This window comes from Diabrotica undecimpunctata, chromosome 10, assembly GCF_040954645.1.
Source record: "Diabrotica undecimpunctata isolate CICGRU chromosome 10, icDiaUnde3, whole genome shotgun sequence".
NCBI lineage: Eukaryota > Metazoa > Arthropoda > Insecta > Coleoptera > Chrysomelidae > Diabrotica > Diabrotica undecimpunctata.
In genome coordinates this window covers 11,792,811-11,815,169 of record NC_092812.1, presented here as the reverse complement: position 1 = coordinate 11,815,169, position 22,359 = coordinate 11,792,811, and the positions used below count along the sequence as shown (strand labels likewise).

General features: G+C 34.7%; 1 protein-coding gene across 2 annotated transcripts in view; it reads left to right on the top strand.

The window, feature by feature from the left end:
- Positions 1 to 21,466, top strand: part of LOC140451582 (lysine-specific demethylase 5-like) — a 94,683-nt gene extending 73,217 nt beyond the window's left edge. For both annotated transcript variants that reach the window (XM_072545419.1, XM_072545417.1), the window contains 5 exons: positions 2,931 to 3,259; positions 3,310 to 3,547; positions 9,112 to 11,316; positions 15,261 to 15,293; positions 17,115 to 21,466. In XM_072545419.1, coding sequence (XP_072401520.1) covers positions 2,931 to 3,259; positions 3,310 to 3,547; positions 9,112 to 11,316; positions 15,261 to 15,293; positions 17,115 to 17,789 — 3,480 coding nt within the window. In that variant the 3' untranslated portion in view covers positions 17,790 to 21,466. The remainder of the gene's footprint in view (positions 1 to 2,930; positions 3,260 to 3,309; positions 3,548 to 9,111; positions 11,317 to 15,260; positions 15,294 to 17,114) is intronic.
- The last annotated feature ends 893 nt before the right edge of the window (positions 21,467 to 22,359 follow it).

Below are 22,359 nucleotides of genomic sequence, written 5' to 3'. Positions count from 1 at the left end.
TGTGTCATGCGTGTTTGGCAGAACCAAAATGGATGTGGACGTATTGACGTTCGTTGCAACTTATTTTTACTTAAATGCAATTTACCAATACTTGTTGTGCCATGTCATCAAGGCTCTATCTGGTATAAATCCAGAAATCTCATTACCTTTTCATGTAACCACCCCATTTCACAGTATGTACACCACAAATCAAAGAGTAATACGTAAGATAGTTGTATATAAACACACAAATTTGTCGACTTAATGGTTCAAGAATAACGAGAATTGCACTAAAGTTATGTTAAGATATATAGAGAGATAACCACAACCACATACATTCGGCGTGCTTGTCCTTTCAAGTCCTCCACAGTGTGTTTTATGCGACCGAATATGGCACATAACGAATAACACATGGCAATATGGCACATAACGAATAACACATGGCGAAGTGTGGTGTCATCATTAAACATTATCAGATATTCACTAATTTTGTACAAAACAGCAAGTATAGAGCCATTAAAAAAAATCGTGGACATCACCTCCACTTGAGATGACTTTCCCCTTAAATAGCATGTGCAAAATTTTCGATGTGACATGAGCTGTGTGGCACGTAGCGCCGTCCAATTGAAGCCTAATACCGTTGGTGTCCATATCATCCAATTCACGCCAGAAAAAGTTGATACTCATCTACTTATAGCACTTGCCGTTGACGGTGATGGCCTGACCAACGTCTTTCTCAAAGAAATATGGAAAGATGACGCCGTCAGCCCAAAATCCACACCAAACAATGACTTTAGAGATGCATTGGATGCTCTTGGATCTCATCTAGATTGGTCTTGTCCCACATTGGACAATTCTGTTTTTTAACGTACCTATTCATCTCAAAATGGGCCTCATGGCTGAAGATTTTTCGATGAAAATTAGGGTTAGTTTCCAATTCATTGCTTCCAGAACCCAATAGGCGAACACACGTGGTTGTATGTGGTCGTTTACCTTTAGCTCCTGGGTCGGTTGAATTTTTTACAGGGCCAGGCGTAAGTCACGAAACAAAATTTGCTAAGTAGTGGTGTGTGAAAGGCTGAGTTCTTGTGAGCGACGAGAAATCGAGTCCCCTCAGTAGGCTGATTATGGAGACCGTAAAATGAGCAAGGCGCGAGTAACGTTGCTTGAACAGAGCACCCATTTTGATAGAACAATTTTGTAATGTGATGAGTGAGAACCAATTTGACAGCTTACCAAGTATCAATGTCCCGATTTTAAGACCCTGTAATTAGGTTACGACAACATAGTTATTTCGTTTTTTGTTTTGTCGCGTTTTAACACGAAAATCATCCAAAAAAGAGACAATGCTAATTGTCTCTTTATATATATATATATATATATATATATATATATATATATATATATATATATATATATAAATATATATTTATATATATATATATATATATATATATATATATATATATATATATATATATAGAATGGAAAAGGATAATGCGAGTGAATAATAAAAGTAAAAAGTAATGGCATGTCTCGCAAAACAGAAAACCAAAAATGGTATATCGATGGAAGGCAACTGTATATACGTATTTCTGACTATTGGTCGTCTTCAGTACGGTGCAGCCAAGTTAGAAAAGGAGCATATTAACTTGGGAAAGGATCAATACAGGAACAATGCAACCAATTTGTGGCATTAGAGTTAGAAGACCCTGATGGTTTCCAGGGCAACAACTAACACCAACCACGGAGGAAGCTACAGCTACCTGAGGAAAGGAATGCCAAACTTTGAAACGTTTAAAACAAATGGAAAAGGATAATGCGAGTGAATAATAAAAGTAAAAAGTAATGGCATGTCTCGCAAAACAGAAAACCAAAAATGGTATATCGATGGAAGGCAACCGTATATACGTATTTCTGACTATTGAATGTATATCAAAGACGTATGTATATAATTTAAAATTGTTACAACAATTACATACAACAAAACAACGGAATGAACCAAAGTTGTGTCTTTGTAAATGGAACACCCTATATATTAATATTCGAAATAAAAATGTAAATGACATGTCAAAGTTTTTCTAGTGTAGTGTCATTTTTAACACTATTTTCAAATATAAAATTTTCTCTTTTTTTTAATGGAACACCCCGTGTTTTACAACATAACATAATTTTATAAACCTAACCTAATATAAATCAAATTATCAAACATTAAATAAAACGTATGATAGTAAAAATTAGTAGTATTTAGTAGTAAACAAAATAATATTTACCTAACTGATAACTAACCTATATTTACAAATGCCTTATTTACTATGTTAATAAATGTTCAAAATGTTGCCCATTATGTTAATGTTCAAGACACAGTCGTATACGGTTAATAAATGACTGTCGAACGTCTTGTCACATTTCAGATCCAATGCTAGCAAAGGCTTTTTGTATACGAATTTTCGTATTATCCTGTGTTGTGGGTTCATCTTTGTATACTATCAAAAGGGCACTACACACTATCTATATTATTAATGAACGTATAGTAACATACGAGATATCATAGGGCACTATAGATAAAAATAGATTTACTTTAAGACAAATTTTGATTTATTGACTTCAAAAAGGATTCTGGCTGTATACAAAATAAACAACTAATCTAATCCTAACATGCGACATAGCAAATAAAAGGGGAGAGTATAACGAATATATTTAGATAGAAAAAACAAACAAAGAGACTAACAAAAGGGCACTACACATAGCCTTAGTTATTATTGAACGTATAGCGACATATCACATGACACTATGGATAATAATAGACATATTTGCTTTATATATAAAGCATAAGGTAAATTTGCTTTATTGACCTCAGACTGATTACAAAATAAACAACTAGCCTAATGGAATACCATTGTTAATGCTCTTTTATGTTTGTAAATATAATAGTAACTTTATTGCTTCAGGTGCCTTGGATGTATGTTGGAATGTGTTTCTCTACGTTTTGTTGGCATAATGAAGATCATTGGAGCTATTCAATCAATTATTTACACTGGGGAGAAGCTAAAACTTGGTACGGAGTTCCTGGTACACAAGCAGAAGAATTTGAAGAAACGATGAAGTCCGTAGCACCAGAATTATTTCAGGCCCAACCTGATTTACTTCACCAATTAGTTACAATCATGAACCCAAATATATTAATGAAAAACGGTATTCAAGTATTCAAAATGAATCAATATGCTGGTGAATTTATAGTAACGTTTCCTCGAGCGTATCATGCAGGATTTAACCAAGGGTAACTATAAGATCCTTATTAAGTTAGAGATCTTAGAATGATTGTTTTAGGTATAACTTTGCTGAAGCTGTCAATTTTGCTCCGGCAGATTGGTTAAGTATAGGCCGAGAATGTGTTTTGCATTATTCTAATTTGAGAAGATACTGTGTTTTCTCCCATGATGAAGTAGTGTGCAAAATGTCATTAATTTCCTCACAGTTGGATTATACCCTTGCGGCTGCTACTTATAATGATATGTTGGTGATGTTGGATATGGAGAAAAATTTACGAAAAGCTGTACTAGATTCGGTAAGAATTTAATATATTTATTTTACTTTAATTATTGTTTCTTTCTTAATATCTCTTGGGAATAAACCATAAGTTATAAAAATAAATTTTATTTTTCTATAAATAATAGTGATAGTGTATTAATAAATCAAATATTTCTTATGAATTAATGTCAGAATATATTTATATTGCCAGCGGGCAAAATATTAAGGGATTTTTTAACTATAGTGAAAAATGTATGTTTGCTTTTGTTTTCTTATGTATTCATAAATTATAAAGTTTACATTTAGAAAAAACCTTGTGCCTTTACATGAAGACATTTTCTCTTCTGTCTTATGCCAAAAATACTTCGTAGTATCGTAACCTTCTCTATGCATAACCACTTGGCAACATGCTAGTATGTTGTCTGTGCATCTCATTTGTAGCTGCATTATTTCACAGATAGTTATGCCAACATTTGATTAAGCGTTCTATCAGGTATTTCATTGCATTTCATTTCTTTTTCATTAACTTCAAAATATTTTTATATTAAGGTCTAAAGACGTACCAAGCTAGTCTAGTACCTTTACGTTGTTCTCAGTCAGGAATTTTATAGCAGTGTGTGTCTTAAGAAATTTCGAAGTCATACGTCAACACGTATTTATTATTTAGGAAGCAATCCGTGATTTAAGGGAGATAAAATATTCCTCTGTGAGAACCAAGCAATAAGTTGGACGGGTCTTGCTTGGAGGAGCACGGCCACCGTACGTAGCAACGCTGATCGTCTGGTACATCAAACAACTGTTGTCGGTCAGTGAGAATGCGCCCTAATTTATAGCTAATTCCGCGTGCCTCGTCAGCAACTTCCGAGGTCAAGCTTCCTATTGGTCCAATCGTTTTGACCGATAATGGTTCGCAATGGGTTCGACCAAAGAAACGGGGTCATCTGATTGGCCCCAGAATTGCACTAATCAGGTGACGACATCGTGTTTACGCGATTAACTTGGTCTTGGTGTAACAAAATATGGAGAAAATATATCAATAATATTCTTCCAGTTTTTCGGCTACAGCAGTCACCACAACCAATAGCGGGTATGGGGAAAATTTGTCTATAATACTCCCTACTTATAACGTGTTTTATTATAATGTGTAAGGAGAAAAATATATGGATTTTTCTTCCTACTTACAATATTTATTGAGTGTATCGACAACACCTTTTTACGATATCAGATCTATCACCAACGATCTGCATGTTGGTTCGTCTATAAAGTACAGCTAGAATATTTTTATTCTTTTAGAATTTTTAATAAATTGGTAAATTGCAAAGTGCATAAAAGAATCATCCTATTATTTACCTGCTTCCATTTATCACGTCATCAAACCTTATGATCCTTGTCCGATGCTACTCTTTTTTTCAATGAATACACTTAAAGACGCCAGTTTTTTTTATTCGGCGATGGTTTCACTAGTGAAATGTTCATATGTAGTTTTAGGTAGAATGCCATATAAATGTTTTCTGTTTTTCCAAGATAATATCGCGAATTTCATGTTCGCCCAGAAATGTTTAGATTTTTTTTGGACCTCATTTTCCTTTGTACTATGCGGACAAATCAAAATATTCAGGGATACTGTTCTCCTGTAGGAGTGATTCGTTAAGATATTTATAATACATCGTCATTCTGGCTTTACATCCCTACATGGGTCCTAGTTTCCTCAAGAATTTCTCTCCAGTCGTCCCTATCCATCGCCTTTCTCCGCCAAGCACGTATTCTCATATTTCTCATGTCTTCATCGATGTTATCAAAGAACCTTGTTCTAGGTCTTCCTCTTCTTCTCTGACCAATGTGTCTACCAAGGAGCATTTTTCTAGCTGGGTCATTTTGTTCCATCCGCATTACATGCCCTATCCACCTCAGACGTCCTATCTTAATATGTTTTACGATATCAGGTTGCTGGTATATTGTATAAAGTTCGAAGTTGTATCGTCTTCTCCAGACTCCATTGGCATTCACTGCTCCATAAATTCGTCTTAGTACTTTTCTTTCGAAACATCCTAACATGTTTTCATTATTGTTTGTTAGAGTCCAGGTCTCTGAACCATGTGTTAGGACTGGGCGTATTATTGTTTTGTAGAGTTTTATTACAATTGTTGAACTTACAATTAAAGAAAGAAAGCTACAGTATCTCGGACATGTGATGCGGGGCGAGAAGTATGGCATCCTGCGACTCATAATGCAAAGAAAGATAGATGGCAGAAGAATCATCGGAAGAAGACGAATTTTATGGCTTAAGAACCTGAGAGAATGGTTTGGATGCATCTCAAAACAACTATTTAGAGCTACTGCCTCAAAAATTAAAGTAGCTATGATTGCCAACCTCCGTAGCGGAGATGGCACCTGAAGAAGAAGAGTTTTATTTTTGTATTTCTCGATATAATTGTGGATTTAAGAAGGAGATTGAGCCCAAAATAGCATCTGTTGACTGTGCAAATTCTGCGGTTTATCTCTGCGGTAGTATTATATTCAGTGTTAAGGAGCGCTCCCAGGTATACAAATTCGTTCACTGCTTCGATGACGTCGTTTTCTATAACAAGTGGTCGTAGTATTTGTGGTTGCGTGCTTATTTTCATATACTTCGTTTTGTTAGTGTTTATTATTAAACCCATTTTTGTAGCTGATTCTTTTAATGCTACATACGCCTCTCGTACAGCGTTTTCCGTTCTCCCAACAATATTGATATCATCAGCATAGGCCAGGATTTGCACTGATTTATTATATGTTGAACCAGTAGTTGTGATTTGTGATATACATATTACCTTTTCCAGAGCCAAATTGAACAGTATACAGGAGAGTGGGTCTCTCTGGCACAGCCTGTTATTTTTTTTAAAAGGTTCAGATAGTTCCCCCTGAATTCGTACTCTACATTCAACTTTTTCAAGAGTTAGTTTTGATTAGTTACCAACTCAGTTACCAACTGATCAACTCAGTTGCCAACTGATTTGGTATTCCCAGCTATTTAATTGCTTTGAACATTTCTCTTCTATTCACAGAGTCGTAGGCTGCTTTGTAGTCTATAAATATGTGATGAGTATCAATGTCATATTCCAGTGTTTTTTCCAAAATTTGTTTCGAGGTTGCAATCTGATGAATTGTCGATTTACCACTTCTGAAACCAGCTTGGTATTTTCCTACTATCCGTTCTGCATATGGTGCCATACGATGACATAGTACTGTGGAAAATATTTTATACGTTGCATTTAGAAACGAAATTCCTCTGTGGTTAGAGCATTCAAAGATATCTCGTTTTTTGTGTATGGTGCAAAGTATTCCAATATTCCAATCATTGGGGTGGGATTTCTGTGTCCATATTTCTTTTATAAGCTGCTGTAATGCCATTATGGTATCATGACCACCTTCTTTATATAGTTCAGCTGGGAGATTATCTATTCCGGGTGATTTTTTTCTGGCTAATTTTTTAACTGTATCTTTAACATCCACCCATCTATTCAATACATCTTTCTTTGTTGTTAATAAGTCGCCATTCTGACTTCTGCATTGTCTTGTGGTTGCCTTGAATTCTTTTCTGTTGATGTTAACTTTCTTATATAATGCTCTGAATTCTTTCTCTCTGTTAAGGTTTTCTATATATTTAAGTTCCTCATTTAGGTGGTTTCGTTTTTTTCTTTTGGGTATCCTCTTTTCTCTTTGTCTGGTAATTCTCTACAGTTGTTCTAATTCGTCGGGTAAGCATCTTTCTGTAAGCTTCATTTTTTTCTTTTGTTGCATTCTTGCATTCATCGTCAAACCAATGATTTCTATGGGCACAAATTTCTGTTCCTATTTCCTCTTTCGCTGCTGCTTCAATGTCTTCCTTTATTCTGGTCCAGTAGGATTCTATATCTGTTTGGCATTCTTCATTTACATTTTGATTCCTTAGCCTGTTGGTTATGTTTTCCGAGTACCGTTCTGCAATTGTCGGATCTTTCAGATTTTGCACATTACATTTTTTTGTATCCATTTTTTTTTATTTACTAGTATTTGAAATTCTAGCCCTCAATGTTGAGATCACTAGGCAATGATCTGAGTCTATGTTTGCGCCTCTAGAACTTCTGCAGTTTATTACGTCTGTTCCATGCTTTGAATGTATTAAGATGTGATCAATATGACTCGTTGTTCTTTCATCTTTGTGTACAAAATAGGTGCTAGTGACTTTCATATTGAGTGCTGCTGCTAAGTTTATCAGTCGTAATTCAACACGTTTATAATCCTTAAGTAAAAAATTTTCTTTAAAGACATACAACCCGCTTGACTTATAACATGGAAAGAGAAAACAGTCATAAAATTGTGTCAAGTTGAATATTGCCACGTACTACCTGATAAAATAAGTAAACATATAAATGTATTTTAGTGCAGCTCAATTATAAATTCCTGTTAAACAAAAAGTTGATAGTATATTCATCTACTGTATATTGCTTAAGGCCAGGTTCCTACAAAAATCGTTTTTTTTTTTAAATAAATTTTATGTATAGTACAAAAGATATTTCAAAATCAAACTTTTTACAGGTGACAGTACGTACATTACACTACTTGAATTTTTTTTCTTTTTTTTTTCTCAAATTGGCGGCTCCGAAAATGGTTGCTCAAACTTCTTCTATTTGTTGGTGAGTGTAGTCATTTCTTGGAAAACAATCACCCGAAAGGAAAAAACAAAATGGTTTCATAATCTGTATTGAATTGGCTGTGGTCGGAACTACAGTTAAACATTTTTACAGAAAAACACATCTACACAGTCGTTTAGTTGATGTTGATGAGTGCAATAGTTTGGAAATACGAGTGACAGTTGAAAAACGTGGTTTCGAGAAAATCTGACTAAAGTAAACAGCTCGTCAGCCGGCCCGTTTAAGTGGTCGGATTAACCACTTGGTGTGCACCGTTCTCCCCTCTTCTCAACCTACTTCAAGGTTGCGTGGGCCTTCGGAACTAATTCTATCCAAGAGTGTTTTCTAGCAATTTTTTTAAAAAATGTGGATTTTTTTAAAATGGTTTGGAGGAACCTGTCGTTTAATTAATACAATGATACAGGTTTTATTGAATTGGCTGTGGTCGGAACTACAGTTAAACATTTTTACAGAAAAACACATCTAAACAGTCGTTTAGTTGATGTTGATGAGCGCAATAGTTTGGAAATACGAGTGAGAGTTGAAAACGTGGTTTCGAGAAAATCTGACTAAAGTAAACAGCTCGTCAGCCGGCTCGTTTAAGCGGTCGGATTAACCACTTGGTGTGCACCGTTCTCCCCTCTTCTCAACCTACTTCAAGGTCGCGTGGACCTTCGGAACTAATTCTATCCAAGAGTGTTTTCTAGCAATTTTTTAAAAAAATGTCGATTTTTTAAAATGGTTTGGAGGAACCTGTCCTTTAATTAATACAATGATATAGGTTTTCGTTTAATATTCACTAATTGACTTCATGTATTTGAATAAATAAATCAATAAATAGTTTATAAATATAAGTTAATTTTTTACTTCGTGGTTCTTTCCCAAAGAGATATTTGAAAATACTAAAATGTCAGAAGAAGCAGTTCTGGACCAATATTAAATGTTGTAGGGCGTAACTAATGCGGAAAGAGAAGCTTTTGAGTTACTTCATGACGATGAGAGGCAATGTGAAATATGCAAAACGACTTGTTTCTTATCCGCTATGACATGCTCGTGCTCTGCCGAGAAACTGGTCTGTCTAAGACATTTTCAAAATCATTGTGAATGTTCTCCTGAAAAAAGAACTTTGAGGTATAGGTACACTTTGGAAGAACTTCCACGGATGATGCAAAATTTGAAGGTGATAGCAGAATCGTTTGAAGCCTGGGTTGCTAATGTGAACGAAGTTTTAGACCCAAACTTACCAAAGCGTACGTTAACGTTTTGCCGAGAACTTCTTCATGAAGCTACTGTTAAAAAGTTTCCCAAGTCTGAGCTACTTCAGAAATTTTCCGCTGCTCTAGAACTTGCTGAGAAGTATGCTAACGGTGTTGAACAACTAGATCCCAACAAAATGCGCACACGACATTCGAATGATGCTAAAATAACTTTGACTTTTAACCAACTAGTTGAATTTTCCAGCGAGCTTGAGGACGTATTTTGTCATGTGGATGAGACGAACTGTGTTAGAGATCTGTTACACGAAGCACAAATATTCGAGAAAGATAGTAATCGTCTTTTGAATTTGCCTCTAGCAGAATGTTTAATTACTGACCTAGAAGTTTGTCATACCCTAGGAAGTGGGCTAAGAAGTTTGGAGCTACCGAGTGTAAGACTGTTAGCTTCCCGTATAAAACACTGTCAGTGGTATCAGAGTGTACTTAGTTATAAAGAAAAGGAAGATTTATATACAATAGAATGGCTTAAACATTTTTTAACTACTGGAAATAAGTTAGATCCACATCACGAATGTTACAAAGAGATGATTAACTTACAAGAGATTTTACAAGCGAGTGAAACTTGGGAAGACAAAGCTGAACAATTGTTTAAATGCACGGACAATGATCTTTTAATCCAAGTAGATCAGCTCTTAAAAGAACGTGCCACAATAAAGTGCTTCCTTCCAAATGAAGCACCATTGAAAGAGTCCCTAGATAAAGCTAGGGACTGGTTAAAGATTTTTGAAGATATGAAATCGTCTGAGTATTCTCCTTATTTTGAGGAAGTCGACAGACTGGTAAAGAGAGGAAGATCGCTAGCCTTACAACTCGTGGAAGTAGACCGATTGAATGTTATTCTAGATAGAGCCAAAAGGTGGAAAGAAGAAACGAGCAATCTTTTTTTGAAAACTAATTCCACTATTACCTTATTAGAGGCTCTAATGCCAAGAGAAATAAGTAGTGAAATAGAAAGTCCACCGAAAAATAAATTACTTTCTTTATGTAAAGCTGCAACTCGCTTTAAGGAATCTGAAAACCGTGAATTGGATTTCATAAGAAACGTGAAAGCAGCGAACGGGCTTAAAAGTTTGGATCCCAAAGACAATTCCAACTTCTGCATATGTAAAAAAAAAGTATCAGGAATAATGATGCAATGTGATTTATGTAAAGATTGGTTTCATTCTAATTGCGTCCAACTTCCCAAAGTGGCCAGTACGAAATTTACAGGAAAGTTCAACACCGCTGCACTTCACATGGGATTTAAAGACTGTAAATTTTTATGTTCAACTTGTGTACGAACAAAACGTCCTCTATTAATGGAACTCAAAGATCTTCTAGTGCGTATAGACGAATTACCTGTTATTATGCGTGAAGGAGCGGCTTTGCAGTGGCTCTCGGAACGCGCTCTGCAGTTGCAGGAAAGAGCCAATCAGCTCATGCTACATCCCGAAGTAGAGTCAGCTAAAAATGAGTTGGAAATATTAATTAAAAAATATACGGAAGCAACTGAAACAGAATCAGCAAAAAAAGAAGCTACCAGACAAAGAAATTCAAGGGAACGAGCGACTAGAAAACCTGATTTGACCTCAAAACCTCAAGAAACATATGAAAAGGTAGGTAGTTATAGTGGTACAACAGATTCAGATGACGCAGCTAGAGATTCTTCAGAATATGATTCTGATAGAATGGGAGAACATGCCTACTCCTTAAACTTGCCAAAAGTTGATTCGGACGATTATAGATTAATTCTTAGTCCAGAAATTAAAGAACGTTTGCAGGATATACTTATGGAAGCAGACCTGTTAGAAGTTACTTTAAACGAGACTTTCGACCTTTGGACAATACTGCAGGCATCTCGAGACCCATATCGGGAACCAATATATATTGATTTTGATGTAAGTATTTAGTTATTTTTATTTATTTGAATAAAGCTGGATATGAATAATGGAGAAAGGGCCAAAAGTAATTTTTTTACAACTATCTTTTGAATATAATATTCAAACCATATTTTTTAAATTCTTTTCATCTTCTGGAAATTATTCATTCATTCATTCATTTTGGCTTTACAACCCTGTGTGGGTCCTAGCCTCCCCAAGAATTTTTCTCCAGTCGTCCCTATCCATCGCCTTCCTCCGCCAAGCACGTATTTCCATATTTCTCATGTCTTCATCGATGTTATCTAGGAATCTTGTTCTGGGTCTTCCTCTTCTTCTTTGACCAATAGGTCTATCAAGGAGCGTTTTTCTAGCTGGGTCGGTTTGCTCCATCCGCATTACATGGCCTACCCACCTCAGACGTCCTATCTTTATGTGTTTTACGATATCTGGTTCCTGGTATATCCTATAGAGTTCGAAGTTGTATCGTCTTCTCCAGACACCATTTTCATTTACCGCTCCATAGATGCGCCTTAGTATTTTTCTTTCGAAACATCCTAACATGTTTTCATTGCTTTTTGTTAAAGTCCAGGTTTCTGAACCATATGTTAGGACTGGGCGTATTATTGTTTTGTAGAGTTTTACTTTTGTATTTCTTGATATAACTGTAGATTTAAAAAGGGGATTAAGCCCAAAATAGCATCTATTAGCCGTGCAAATTCTGTGGTTTATCTCTGCGGTAGTGTCATTTTCAGTATTGACGAGCGTTCCCAGGTATACAAATTCTTTAACTGCTTCGATGACGTCATTTTCTATAACAAGTGGCCGTAGTGTTTGTGGTTGCGTACCTATTTTCATGTATTTTGTTTTGTTGGGGTTTATTATTAAACCCATTTTTGTAGCCGCTTCCTTTAATGCTACGTACGCCTCTCGTGCTGCGTTTTCCGTTCTCCCAACAATATTGATATCATCAGCATATGCTAAGATTTGCACAGATTTGTTATATATTGAACCGGTAGTTGTGATTTGTGACGTACGTATTACTTTTTCCAGAGCTAGATTAATCTGGAAATTATTATTAAACCCATTTTTGTAGCTGATTTTTTTTAATGCTACATACGCCTCTCGTACAGCGTTTTCTGTTCTCCCAACAATATTGATATCATCAGCATAGGCCAGGATTTGCACTGATTTATTATATATTTAACCAGTGGTTGTGATTTGTGACATACGTATTACTTTTTCCAGAGCCAGATTAAACAGTATGCAGGAGAGAGGGTCTCCCTGGCGCAGCCCATTATTTGTTTTAAAAGGTTCAGATAGTTCCCCCTAATTCGTGCTGTACATTCAAATTTTTCAAGAGTTAGGTTTGTTAAATTTACCAACTGTTTGGTATTCCTAGCTCTTTCATTACTTTGAACATTTCTCTTCTATTCACAGAGTCGTAGGCTGCTTTGTAGTCTATAAATATGTGATGAGTATCAATGCCATATTCCAGTGTTTTTTCTAAAATTTGTTTCACGCTTGCAATAGATTTACCACCTCTGAAACCAGCCTGGTATTTTCCTACTACCCGATCTGCATATGGTGACATAGTATTGTGGAAAATATTTTATACACTGCATTTAGAAACGTAATTCCTCTGTGGTTAGAGCATTCAAAGATATCTCGTTTTTTGTGTATGGTGCACAGCATTAAAATATTACAATAATTGGGGAGGGATTTCTGTATCCATATTTCTTTTATAAGAACTTTTTCCCATAGGTTAGTAGTATACGTCTTAATAAAGAAAATAAGTGCCATCCATTCAGTCAAATTATCTGGACCCTCCTTGAAATTAGCACATTTTTCGAAAAATCTTATAAACAAAATAAATTTCGTAAAATCTATTCAGCTCCTGGCCTATTTTTGCACTCAATTTAAAGACGATAAGACCCTCAAGTTCAGGTAGATTTAAACAAATTTTAAAAAATAATAAATAAGTTATTAATATTCAAAAACAGGGATTGTGTTGTTGATTTTGCAATAACTTTTTTATTAACCGATTTTAATTTAGCATATCATTTTTTTGTATCTGTATCTGTATTTTGTTTTTTTTTTGAAAATGGTGTCTGTTGACTTCAAATCTCTAAATTCTCAAAGTTTTAAGTCATGAACAAATGGGTTGTTTATTTAAAAATAGTACTAAAAAATTTACGAATCTCTAGATGAGGGTCTTTTTGGATTATCTCATACTGCACATTTCAACCTATACAGTTGTGTCGAGTACAAATCTAACTTAGTTGGCCTATACTGGGAAAGTGTGAAATTGCTAGGGTGGACAACGGTTCTCTGGATGTTTAACCAATTTTAGGTTTTGTTTGTATCATCTTTGATTTGCACTAAATCACCATGGAAATAGATAAAAACAAACGTATTGCGTTCCTGCTTTAACTTTAGACAAAATCCAATGAACACAGAGTGTACCGTAAACTAATGCACACGTAGCCAGCATCGTAGACAAAAGAGAGAAGTCATAAAAACATTAACAGATTGTTCTACCCGAATATGTGAACCAGAATATTTTGGGGAAAATTTTAAATATCTAAAGAAAGTGTTGGGACATAAGGAATATGTACCACTGAAACTCAAAAGATCTATACGACAAAAAGGTAAATCACAATATCGACTAACAACGTGCAAAAGTTGTCTTGCTTTATCTTACAATCAAACGGATCGAATGGTCAAATTCTTAGCAACACATAATATCTACTCCATTTTCAAATTTACTGACATTCTATAATAGTCAAAGATCGGCTAAATATCAAAGACTTTATCGTATTCTCAATAGCTGTGGTTCAGTTTACATTGGAACAGCAAAAGTATAAGAACTCGTTTGACTAAAGAAGAGAAATTGTCGTCTTTGGCATTGTAAAATATCAGTCGTTGTAGAAAACATATAACACTACAACAACCAGATTTTTTTTGAAGAAACAGTTTCTTATTGGAAGATGAAACTCCTCTCCGTGGATATTTAGAGAGGTCATAACAATTCAAAATCGTCCTTTTAAGTTATTCATTGAATATATCATTCAATCTTCGCTTGTCCACTGCTGGATATAGGTCTCCCTCATAATTTTCCATCTGTTTCTATCTTGTGCCTGTTGCATCCAATTCGTATGGCAACGTTTTAGGTCGTCAGTCTAATGTGTTGGTGGACGACCTCTGCTTCGGTAGGAATCATCTCTTGTCTCCATTTTAGTATCCGCTTTGTCTATCTGTTATCTGTCATTCGAGCCACGTAACCTGCACAGTTCCACACGGATCTTTTTCACTGTTCTCCTTGTCATAGTCAACGTTTCCGCTCGGTAAGTCAATACTGGCAAAACACACTGATTAAAGATTTTGTTTTATTGGTATGTCGGACGATTTGAAAATGTGGTTCAACTTACCAAAGGCTGCGCAAGTCATTCTTATATGACGGAGACAACGGTTTGGTTATCTTTGCCTGTGCGAATCTCGTGACCTAGGTATTTACAGACCATTACTTGATCTGAAACTGAAAAATGGATCTTTTTCCTCCGCATATATCTTCGCTGACTACAAGATTTGTCATCATCTGGGTTTTTTAGTTTAACCATAAATAAAATGCGAACTTTGGCGTTAAAAAGTAATTGCCCTCTAAACTAATGTATCTATAAAACATCGGTCCTGAAAACCTACGGTCCTTGATAATATGGTTAGGTTAATATTTATCCAGCATTACTGTATATTGACGATGATATTTAAACTGACTTTTTTAGTTCTAATTCTATTTAATTCCTTTGATATTTATCGATTCTAGGATGATAAATTTAGGAATTTTAATATACACAGCAACAATCTACCGTTTAATAATTTATTTAGTTATTATTTTGATTTCTTTTTTGTTTTTATTTTTTATATTATTTCATTAACAGTTATATTATTTTATTTTTTTATTTTAGAAGAAAAAAGATAAACCCAAAGAACCTTTAATAGTAAGTACAAATTGTTTTATTCTTTTATTTTAAGTTAAATTAAAATATAATTTGGTTATATTTTTCTTTTTTATCATTTGTAACCTCAGACTACATATACAATTCTTTGGTTTTATGCATAGGATGTATACATAGTTTTAGCTGCAAGCACAATCTGATTAATAGTTGCACAGATAAATATCACGCCTAGAGAGTATATAGAAATTTATAAGTTAATAAGTATTGAGAAATGCTTAATTATTTCATTTGAGGATAATTCAATTTTACAATAAAAACAATTCTCCATGAGTTCCTTTTGGATTTACAGATTTTTTTATTGTACTGCTTAAGTTTTTCTCTGTAGTTATCTCACTCTTAGTTCGATTTGGTCCTATTAAATAGGCCTAAGTTTTTGTAAAAGTTTATTCAACCAAGGTGTATTTTTCTTTTGTTTTTTTGATCTCTCTGGGTAACTTTCGTGTTAAGACGTCGTTATGGTCTCACTTACCATTTCCACGGCCAATTCGAGCCCTTAACGTCTCTATTGATACCTATTAATCCCCCGAGAGAGCTTCCGAGTATACCTTTATAGCTTTCCCACTCTGTCTCCCTCGGATTTCCGAACTTTGATACCACCAGAGTTGGAGTGACACGATCAAATCGAATTTGCCCGTGATTGTAACACGAAGTGTTCTCGTACATTCCAATTTCTTATGTCATATTTTACTACTGGCGGAAATCTGGCGTTTTGAACGGACTAACACCATCTCCAGCTCTGACGGTATGGCTCTTCCTATACTTAATTCTTTCTATGCCAAAATATGGACGCATGTTAAGCCTCTTGATCTCCTCAAATGACTTTTCCCATTCTTTCTCCGAAGGACTATTTCACCAAACGGTCCATGGTAGAGATTTGAGCTAGTAACGATTCATAATCAGCTTAGTATCCGCTCAGCCCCTACCTCAACCCATTTTCATCTGAAACATATGTTGTGCAAGCGCTCTCGTCCTTGGTCTGGAAGCTTGAGCCTTGCTAGGGTGTCAGACTAGGAACTACTTTCTTTAGTCATTGTGCACAATCTAGACAACCAATCAGCAGATCCTCTGGTAACACACACTGGTCAAAGATTTCTTTTTGGGGCATATGGGTAGGTCTGATTTACCAAACGCTGTCCAGGCTAATCCTATGCGACGTGGGAGCTCACATGTCTGGTTATCTCTGCCCAATCAAATGTCATGCCCTAAATACTTATACGATGAAGCCTGCTCAATATCTCTTCCATCAACAGCAATATTTCGATTTAGCGCCAGATTAGTCATTATTTGCGTCTTGTTCATGTTAATCTTTATTCCGACCTCCAAGGAAGCGTGATATAATTTTTCCAACTGAAGATCGGAAAACGACTAAGGCAGCAAGTAATAAAACAAATAATAAATGATCAACGCGTCTTACTAAGTATTTTGTTGGGTATTCTAACATCACAATAAGCCAAGTGAAGTTTTACCTATAGATAGACAACTATTAGTCAGCAGGTCCGGTTAAGAGTTCTCAAAGAGCCAATTCAATGCGATCATCTAGCAAAGGAGGAAATGTATCGTACTTGCTGTATATTCATATTGTTGTCATTTATTTATAAATACTTTGTAGTGATCAAAAGAGATGAGAAGACATGAAAACTTTAATGTCTTTAAAACACTTCTATTTTTGTACTAATTGTTAAAACTAATTCCTAAATAGCTATAAAACCAACTGTTTTATACCTAGACACCTTTATTTTATACCTCTTTCCCCACACAAATGTAATTGCTACATAAATCTAACAAAATTTTATTAACTTACAGGCTGTGAGAAAGAGCATGCGACCGAAAAAAAAACGAAGGCGTCTTTCTGAAGAAATGGATCTTCCTAAAAAACTGTCCAAGACTGTGAAAGTCGAGCCAGAAAAGAAGCAGCCAGAGGTTGACACTGCGAAGAAACCGTCCAAAAATGGAAAACTAGAGACAGATAAGAAACAACAAGAGATTGTCACTACAAAGAAAGTGTCCAAGGGTTTGAAACTAGAGGCAGAAAAGAAACAGCAAGAGATTGATACCACAAAGAAAGTGCCTAAGTCTTTGAAAACGGACCTAGAGGCTAAAATGAGACTTAGAAGATTAAAAAGAGCCAAAGCAGCAGGCAGGAAACGAAAGGGCAAGAAACGAGGTCGAAAACCCAAAGTGTCCTCTACTGCTTCTCCCTCTACAGAGAGCGAAGACGAAGACGATGACGACGATGAAGAAGACATCTGTGCTGCCAATGGTTGCCAGAAGCCCGCAGAAGAAAAGAAGATAGACTGGGTGCAATGTGATGGAGGTTGTGACAAATGGTTTCACATGGTTTGTGTTGGACTTTCTGCAGGGGATATTCAAGAGGACGAAGACTACATTTGCATCACGTGCTCCAAACACGCCACCTATGAAACCATGGACAGTAGTTCATGCAGTCCAAAACCTTCTACATCAAAGGATATTTCCTAGTGCGCAATTTCGCACTTTAAGTCACCCTTAATCGACAAAATAAAGTATTTCTGTAGGTTTAAGTGTTTACAAAAGTTGTGATAATTTAATAATAAGATTTGTAAAATATGTCATGTATCACTATGTATATATTTCTGTTTGAATTTTTATCATCATGCCTTAAATTTAATTTTATTGTACATAAAACCAACTCATTAATAACAACTTGCACAGACCATTAGTTGTTTGGATTGGGTTGGCATGTAAATATCATGTCTTATTATTTTTACCTCGTTCAACATGATGTTTTGGTTGAGATACATATATCCCAAGATCATTTCCAAATCTTAGTAAAATAATGTTAAGCATATTGTTTATTTGAATTATTCACCAGTATCTAAGAATGCCTGTCTTCTTTCTTTACACTACGATATGTTTCGGTGTATATATGATCTTTTCAATAGAAAGAATGGCTCTGAGACAAAAGGCAGGATTCTTAACCAATCTTTCTCCTTAACAAAATAATTACGCTACACAACGCCTTTTACTTTAGGTGCAGAAAATTATCACCAATCTGTGTCTTAACTACGTAGCAACTGCTTAAATTACGAGCATGCCGTAGTGTAAACGAAAATACGCTTTTAAGAAGAAAGGACAAGCATTCATACCTTCTGGTGTGTAATACACCGTCCTCAATAAAACGAATTGCAAAAATGTGTTTCTGAAAGGGAAAAGTATTTTTCAAAAATTTAAAACAGTATAAATAAATTATTTCAAGAAAAATCTCAGCTCACAAAACGATCTTGTTTCATATGTTTAATTAATTAATACCTGTGTGATCTTAGTTATGTATGTTTAATTTGCTGGAAACAGTGTGTTTAAATATAAATTATTTTATAGTTTATCGTAAGTATGGATCATTTGATCGTTTCTAGATTAATTTTAAATGTCACCGTTGCTCTATATTTAAGATCTCGTTGCTCTATATTTAAGGTCTCCTTTTCAATATGTCCCCAATAAATGCTAACTCTATAATGAGACTTGTATTTGCCTCTATAGTGAGACTTTCCCTAAGATCAGCCGTAGTGTTTATCGAAGTTAACATAAACTATAAAAAAACCTGATTTGATTCATTTTGAAGTCTATAAACTGGAAAAAAAACCCTAAAAAAAGGTGGCGCACCTGGCGGAAAAATCAGAAATATAGTTTTTAATTACATACACAAAATAGAAAAAAAGCTAGACCTGCAGCCATCCCCAAACAAAAGTTATACGCTTTCTTCGAAAAAAAAATTCATTTGTTGGTTATGGAAATTTATCTTATGGATCTATAAAAAAATATACAAGGTTTGTAAGAGCCGCAAATATGCGTGTGAATTTTTAAAAAAAAATTAAATTTATTGCAACCCACCAAAAAATAAAAACGAAAAAAATGACGTTTTTATTGGGTAGCGACGGGGTAGGGGGTGACGGCTTAAAGTTTATTGTTATAAATTTAGAAAGGCTGGTTGAAAAAAAATGAAACGCACGTACCCACGTACGAACAATTAGACGGATCCCAGGACTAGAAATAGCCCACACAAAGACAAGCGTTACATTTACCATACATTGTCGGCACTTTTGAATTTTAATTGGCCCTTTGGTATAGCAAATCTCTTTTCTTGTGGAAGGATCCTATGATTACTATAATCACATCTGAGAGTATCCAACATATGAAATTCACTTTTAGCTGCTTTCGGTATCCTACCACTTCTATTAGGTAGAGTCTTGAACATAGTCAAATTTTATTGATGAGCATAATATTTTAATAAGCCTATTACTGGTTAATGTTACCAAATTTAGATTGAGTTGATTTTTGAACATAACATAATTTCTAGTTTCGAAAATGTTTGAAAATAAATGGTGTCAAAAACAAGTTGGTAAGTACAGCACATAAACGCGTATTTCGAATGTTCGTGTACTGGAATATTGTATCCTATATATGTAAAGTCGCAGTGAATAAAAATCATTTGTTAGAATCAAAACTGTTAGGGAATTCTGTTTTAGGCTAATATTTTTAAAAGCCAAATTTTCGACAAGAAAATTATATTGCTTGTTATATCGCTTTGAAAATCCCAAAATATTTTCCAGTTGACCATTATTTCAGCATCAGCCAAAGTTGTCTACGATTCAAATTATCTACCACGCTACCACTATCCTTTCTCCTATCTCTAAACTTTCATAAATACTAGGTGTTTCAATTTTTCTTTAACACTCTCGCTGCCAATGATATTTTAAATTTTTTCTTCGTGCGCCAAAACTATATTATTTTGTTAACGTGAAACGCTGTAAGTGTACATTAATGTTACACGTGTGTCAATACAGAGTGCACATTAACTTGGCGGCGAGAGTGTTAAGAGTAATTTGAAACTCTTAAATTATCACTAGTTTTGCCATAAAGTGCCTTTATTGCCCTAATCATTTTTTATTTTATTTAAACACTAAATCACTAATAAAAATACTTACCTTAGTTCGAAATTCATTATACAATGCTAGCCAAAAGTAAATGATACAAAGTAGGTGTAGCCAGGTACGTATTTCAATTTTGAGTTGTTAACGATTGGTAAATAAAATTTTAAGCATAATTTTGTGTACCTATTTAAATTTAATCAGTTAATTGCATTTGTACTTTGAATTCAGAATTACAAATTTCTAGGTATGTAAAGCCAGTGTTTCTAAGAGATTAGAAAATTTCTTGGAATTTTATTCAGGTAAAAGGATAATGTTTACTTAATATAAAATTATCACTAAATGGGCTTCTGTGAAAAGAAAGTTTATTTGAAAAGAACTTCATTTTTCTTTTGTCGTTCATTTAGAACAGAAGTCAGCCTTCTCGCCCCAGTAGTTTGGTTCACTTTTAAGCGCAAGGATTCTATGTATCTCATTAATCTTACCATTTTTTTTAACTCTTTATTGTCTGTATACTTTGTTTAGTACCAATTCAACAAATTAAAAATCAAAGACAGAAATAAACATGCAATTTTAGCAGTTATCAGATATCAGACGTACTTAGCGCTAATTGCACTTAACAAATTCTTAGAGACAATACCAACTAGAAAGTGATGCTTCGAACCACAAGTGCCACGATCCACGATTTTTGACATCAGTGTACGAACTTATAAAAGACGGTCCAGTGTTGCGAAAAAAAAAAAGAAAGGATTCTGGTGTACATCGAGTATTACCGAATTTTCATTTATCAGCTATACGGGAAACAATATATCATATGTACTCAGTGAATAACTTACCAACTTTAAATAAACTTTTCAGTGAATTAAGAAACAAAGAAATAATCCCCGAGTATCATAAAACTACTTTTTGGAGGTTTTTAAAACCTAATGGTTTTTTTATGTTTAAAATAGTGAATAAACGGCAGGCAATTATGGAATCCAGCTGTTTAATAAAGTGGAGGTTCGATTATTTGGAGAGTCTAAGGTCTTACAGGAGTGAAGGGAAAAACTTGTATTATTTGGATGAAACTTGGTTCGACACCCACGATATAGTTAAAAAATGTTGGCCCGATGGTAGTAAAAATTGCGTCACCAATGTTCTTCCCTCTAGAGGAAGACGGTTTATTACTCTCTGCTAAGAGTGTAAGTGATTGTCGTTTAGATTATCATCAAGATATGGACAGTGCTTTGTTTGAAAAGTGGTTTGGGAAAAGGTGGAATAGAATAAAATTATTTTTGCAAACAGATTAATTAGTAATGGAATATGAGATAAAAAAATCTCAGAATATAATAAACTATATCGGAAATTAATTAAATAAAGAGAATTTACATATCAGTCAGAAAAAATAAAATTTGTGTATTGTGATGTTTTGTAAATCGAAATATACAGTGCTAGCCAATAGTCCTCTCTCCCGTCGCATCTTTTGAATGGTTATACTTATACTAGAGAAATTTTGAGTGAGGAAATAAACGGACGCAGGCTTGTCAATTAGTCATAACAGGGGACGTAATAGTGATATATCAAGTTAATAGAGCCACTGGCCGATAATGTTAAATGAGACCTTATAGCAATAGCTATGTATAAATAATATCTGGTTTGAAATATATTGAAAATACCAATTCAATCATACTAATGATTATTGTTTAACGAGACGTTTAAATGTTTACATAGGCAGAATGGTACGTACTGCAGCCGACAAAGTAGCAGATATCTTAATAATATCCTCACGTCTTTGGTGAAAAACATACTACATGTCCAGAAAAAGTAAATGTTTAATCCCATAGTTGGACCTGTTTTTCTTAATACTTAACCGGTTAAGTGTATCTGGAGATGTTACAAAACGCAATTGAGCCATTAATTCTTGAAGATAATCCGGATGAATTCGGTAACTTTTCAACAAGATGGTGTTCCTGCATTATGGTGCAGTAAGACGTTACCTAGATGAGGAATATCGTGGTAGATGGATTGGACGACGAAGTTCAGTAGAATGGCCAGCTTGGTCACAGGACCTCACACCATTAGATTTTTTTTCTATGGGGGTAATTGAAATCTAGGGTTTACGCTACAGCACCCGACAGTATTGACATTTTGAAACAACGAAATCT